The sequence below is a fragment of the Moschus berezovskii genome, chromosome 6 (genome assembly GCF_049115385.1).
Source record: "Moschus berezovskii isolate FMDL1 chromosome 6, NW_MosBer_1.0, whole genome shotgun sequence".
NCBI lineage: Eukaryota > Metazoa > Chordata > Mammalia > Artiodactyla > Moschidae > Moschus > Moschus berezovskii.
Window position 1 is genome coordinate 63,223,010 of NC_142465.1, and position 4,938 is coordinate 63,227,947.

The 4,938-nt window shown below is 33.2% G+C and overlaps 1 protein-coding gene across 1 annotated transcript; it reads right to left on the minus strand.

Annotated features, from left to right (window-relative positions):
• Positions 1-618: 618 nt before the first annotated feature.
• Positions 619-1,578, minus strand: LOC129536408 (olfactory receptor 6C2-like). The gene has a single exon (XM_055395320.2). The coding sequence runs from the start codon at positions 1,576-1,578 to the stop codon at positions 619-621; it is 960 nt and encodes a 319-aa protein (XP_055251295.2).
• Between the last annotated feature and the right edge of the window lie 3,360 nt (positions 1,579-4,938).

Here is a 4,938-nt window from a genome sequence, read left to right on the forward strand (position 1 = left end):
ATAGTAATTAGTTGATTTGCTGTAAAAACTATAATTTCCAAGGAATTATATTTGTGTGGATTTTCCTCATTGTTGTATCTAATAATTTAGATAATTATGATAGAATCTGGAATAGAAAAGCTTAATTGGTGTTAGATGTTGGCACAGGTATCAAATATACTGGGGAATGTATTTCCCTTGACTCACATCTGTGGAAGCTACAGATAATATTTCTCAGGAAAAAATGTAATCTTTCCATGAAAATAAGTATGGTTTTCTAATTCAAACTTTCATTAAGTGTGCATTTCTTTGGTCACAAGTGCTCTTACTACAGTAATCCTGAGACTTCAGCCTTAAGTCTCTGTGATCTATAGTGCAACCTTTGTTCCCATATGCCTGCCTATATGCTCCTGATTATCCACGTGCTTTTATAGATTATTGCTCTACTTAGTTAAATCATTATTTCTAATACATTCTATTGACAACTTTTAGCATAGTTTCAAAAGAATATTTATTAAATTTTGTCTGCTATATATGTGTGTTCATTGTAATAATATGTATTTTGCTATTAATAAATTATAAGCTTCAAAAATGTCTCCTTCCTATCTTTTTGAGATGATATTTTAAAAATATATTTTCTTACTTAGATGAGAACAAGGCAATTCTTTTGATTGAGTCCTTAAAGGCTTTCTTAACTTGGTTGTTTCTCAAGGTATAAATAAATGGGTTCAACGTAGGTGAAACAGAAAAAATGAGGAGTGAAACCACTTTTTTAATGGTCACTTCTTTCTTTGCTGTAGGATTCATGTAGATGAAAATGCATGTGCCATAGGTGATAGAAACCACAATCATGTGAGAAGAACAGGTTGAAAAGGCCTTTTTCCTTTGCTGAGCAGAAGGGAACCTCAAAATTGTCTTCACGATGCAAGCATATGACAGAACTACACAAGTAAGAGTCATAGTTAGGGTCAGTACAGCACAGATTATAACCGTCTGTTCCATCAACCATGTTTCTGAGCATGAGATTTTCACTAAAGGAAATGCATCACAGCCAAAATGATCAATCTTGTCAGAGTCACAAAATTTTAGATTTAAACCCAGGCTAAGTGGTGGGATTAATACACACAAACCAGCCATCCAGCAAGAGATGATGAGAATCCTGCAGACTCTGTTGCTCATGATGGTCACGTAGTGCAAGGGCTTGCAGATGGCCACATAGCGGTCATAGGACATGGTGGCCAGCATAAAAAATTCTGTTACTCCGCACAGATCAGTAAAAAATACTTGAAGGGCACAAGAATTATAGGTAATGACCCTGTCACCTGTAGCTATGCTATACAGGTATCTGGGGATACAAGAAGATGTGAAGGAGATCTCCAAGAAGGAGAAATTTTTTAAGAAAAAGTACATTGGCGTTTTCAGGTGGGAATCCACAAAGGTAAGTGTGATGATGGTCAGGTTTCCAGTTAAACTCAGTGTGTAGGTAAGGAATAGAAAGATAAAAATTAAACCCTGAAGCTCAGGGTCGTCTGTCAGCCCCAGCAGAATGAATGTTGTTACTGTACCGTTTCTCATCACTGACTTCTGACTTCTCTCCATATCTGTATGTGATATTCAGAGAAACTTGCTTATAGATTATAGACTATTTTAACTGATTTAAAATTTATTTTTTTTGCATTTAATCTTTTAGTTTTTATATATAATGTGTTTTATATTTATAAACACACACACACATATATAAACACGTATATTTTGTCTGTCTATCATGTGTTTAAAATTTTCCATTGTGACTAAGTAGATGCTGAGGGGTTACACTTTCATAGGTTGGAATAATATCTTTCATCTTTCAAGATTTTTCCTTATTCAGAAATGAAATCAGAAAATTACATCCTTGATTTCATATCTTTTCCTGATACTTTGAATTTTTTATTTTATTTTTTTATCATTAATATTTTTTAAGAAAAATGCTTTATGAAAGAAGAGATTTTGGTAACCAAACTGTGTCTCAGTCTAAAACTGGAATGCTCTGGGAAATAGTCTCTTGGTATCTCTAGGCCCATTTCCTTTATGTTACATAGTGATAATGATAATGTCCAAACAGTGCTAAGATAACTGGGGTTTACTTTATAGACTCTAGAGAAAAATTTGAGGTCTTTGTTCCAACTGAAAATTTTGTGTGTTAGTTTCTTTTTAGGTTAAGTGTGCTTAATTATTACAAACAAACTAAGCACTGATGCTTGCCCATCACCCACTGCTACATAGTCCACGTGTTTTGTTTTTTTCCCCATCATTGCCTTTACTGAACATGTGTGTTACTGTGCTGCTGAAATATACGATAATTGTCTTCTCTTCCCTTCTACATCTTCCAGCCAAGGAATTAATCTTCACTGATACCAAGCCAGTAGAGACTCAAAAATTTCTAATATACAATTAGCGTTTCTTATCTTGAGATTTTCTAACACCAATGAATAGAAAAAATTCACCCTTTTGTGCCTGGTTCATTTGTTTTACAAGTGTATTTACCTTATTGTTTAACTTATTGCATTATTTTCTTACTGAGGTTGGTCAGGATTCATTGTAACTACTTACTCAGGTCCAGTGTTTCTGAGTAAATAGAGTAAAATCACTGACTGAGGATTACAGTTTACTTGAAAGTTAAAATCTTCTTAAGGAATTTAGTCTCCCATTCAACAGCTGTCAAGTATTTATATTAAATTGAAATGTAGAATAAATAGACATACATATGTATTGGCAGCCCATCTACCTTCCTTTCATCTTTCATAATAATCTCTCAGGTGATATGTGCATCATTGTGAAATTTTACTCTGTCCTTCAAACTTTGACCATCATGCAATTCTTGAAATACATCTATATTTTTTATAACACTGTTTTATAATAGAAGTTAGTAAGCATATTGACAATAAAATGTTAGTATCTGATTTCTGATTATTCTTTCAAACAAATGTTCAATATGAACACAGGGCTATGTAATGAGATGTGTCATTTTAATAATTATGTTATTTTTTTGGGTATGTAAAAAGGAATGAAAGGGCATGCTTACATACTTCTATATACAGGAAAACACTATTTTTATTTGAGATTGTATATCTATCCATAGTTATCCTGAATATTTCTTAACATTAACTTTGATACAGAGTTTTTTTACATATTACATACACCTCCCAGGAAATGAAATTTATCCACACAAGGGAAATTCATTCTAAAAATTGGCATCTCAAAAATATATTTTAATACACTAAAAATAGAAATTACTACTGAAATACATTTGTTTTCAGAGGAAAATATAACCAAGATTCTACAAAAGGAATTACAATCCAAGAGACAAACTTTATGATACTTACTCTTCTGTGAGTAAATCAAAGCTTCTGGTGCTTGTTTAAACATAGAAAAATTAAGATTACAATGCTAACAGTCATTTTTTAATAAAGATGTTTATGTCTTCACATTCATTGGCATGTCTGGGAATGTAGAGGGCTCCCTTTGTTCACCATCTCCAACAAATTGGAAAGATTTGCTTATGATGGGCTTAGTACTGTTATGAACGTCCAAATATTTTCTTACTATCTCCATGATTGAAACAAAAATAAATTACATTAAGAGCCAAAGAATTCTCTTAATTGCTAGAGGAGATATGTGTTAAACCAGCAGGACAGAAAGAAATGCTTTTACTGTCAGTGTAAAATGTCACTTTATTTTTAATTTGCGGAAAATACCACTAAGTGACAAAAACAAATGGTCCTTGCTGACCTACAATCAAGAGTCATTATTTAATCTGAGTAATGAAGTTTGGCAAAAACACAACACAGGGGACTTTGTCTTTGGAGACAGGAGGATGTTACGGTAGCGTTTGACACAGGTCAGGAGGACAACGGTATCATTTAAATTACATAAATCATTAAAAAAAATCTTTCATATATCACAAGGTATCTTGAAAGTTTTAATTGTTTAATTATATGAATAAAATCCTTAATTATATGAATGTTTTATTATTGGACAATTCCCATCAGATAAGAGAAAGGAAAAGTTTATAAAATTGCACAAGCCTAATGTTTACATTATAGACCTTATCCTTCCAGATATTTCTATCTCAGCACAGACGGAATACATAAAAATTTACCACCATATCTTATAATTGGATACAAAACATGTTTTTATGGTTGTACAACAATATGGGCTTCCTAGGTGGCCCAGTGGTAAAGAATCCTCCTGCAGTGCACGAGATGTAGGAGATGTGGGTTCAATCCCTGGGTGGGGAAGATCCCTTGGAGAAGGCAATGGCAACCTACTCCAGTATCCTTGCCTGGGAAATTCCATGGACAGAGGAGTCTAATGGGCTACAGTGGATGGGATCGCAGAGTTGAACAAGACTGTGCAACTGAGCACAACACATGTATGCACAGAAATATGAAGGTATTTACTGTCAATGGATTTTGTATTTAGTGACACAAAAATGGTCAATTTTGTTATGTATATTTCATGAAAATAATAACATACACTTTTATATATTTAAACATTGTTTATCACAGAAAATCAATTTCTTTTTTCCAAAATAGCATTGCCTCAATGACAATTTTGGCCATTTTTAAAACAAAACCTGAACTAAGTGTAGAATTATTTTTATTGTCCAAGGTTACCAATTATTCTATCAAAAGGATGCTCATACAAATATATTTTAATGTGTGAGAATAATTCATAGAAGTGAAATTTCTCAATAAAAATATGATTTCACTTTTAAAAAATTTATATAATATTGTGGCTCAGTTGGTAAAGAATCTGCCTGGTAAAGAATGTGGGAAACCTGGGTTTGATCCCTGTGTTGGGGAGATCCCCTGGAGAAGGGAAAGGCTACTCACTCCAGTATTCCGGCCTGGAGAATTTCATGGACTGTATAGTCCATGGAGTTGCAAAGAGTTGGACACGACTGAGTGACTTTCACTT

What these genes read in the sequence shown, in the direction of transcription:
- LOC129536408 (XM_055395320.2), bottom strand. Translation starts at nt 1,578, where the DNA reads ATGGAGAGAAGTCAGAAGTCAGTGATGAGAAACGGTACAGTAACAACA.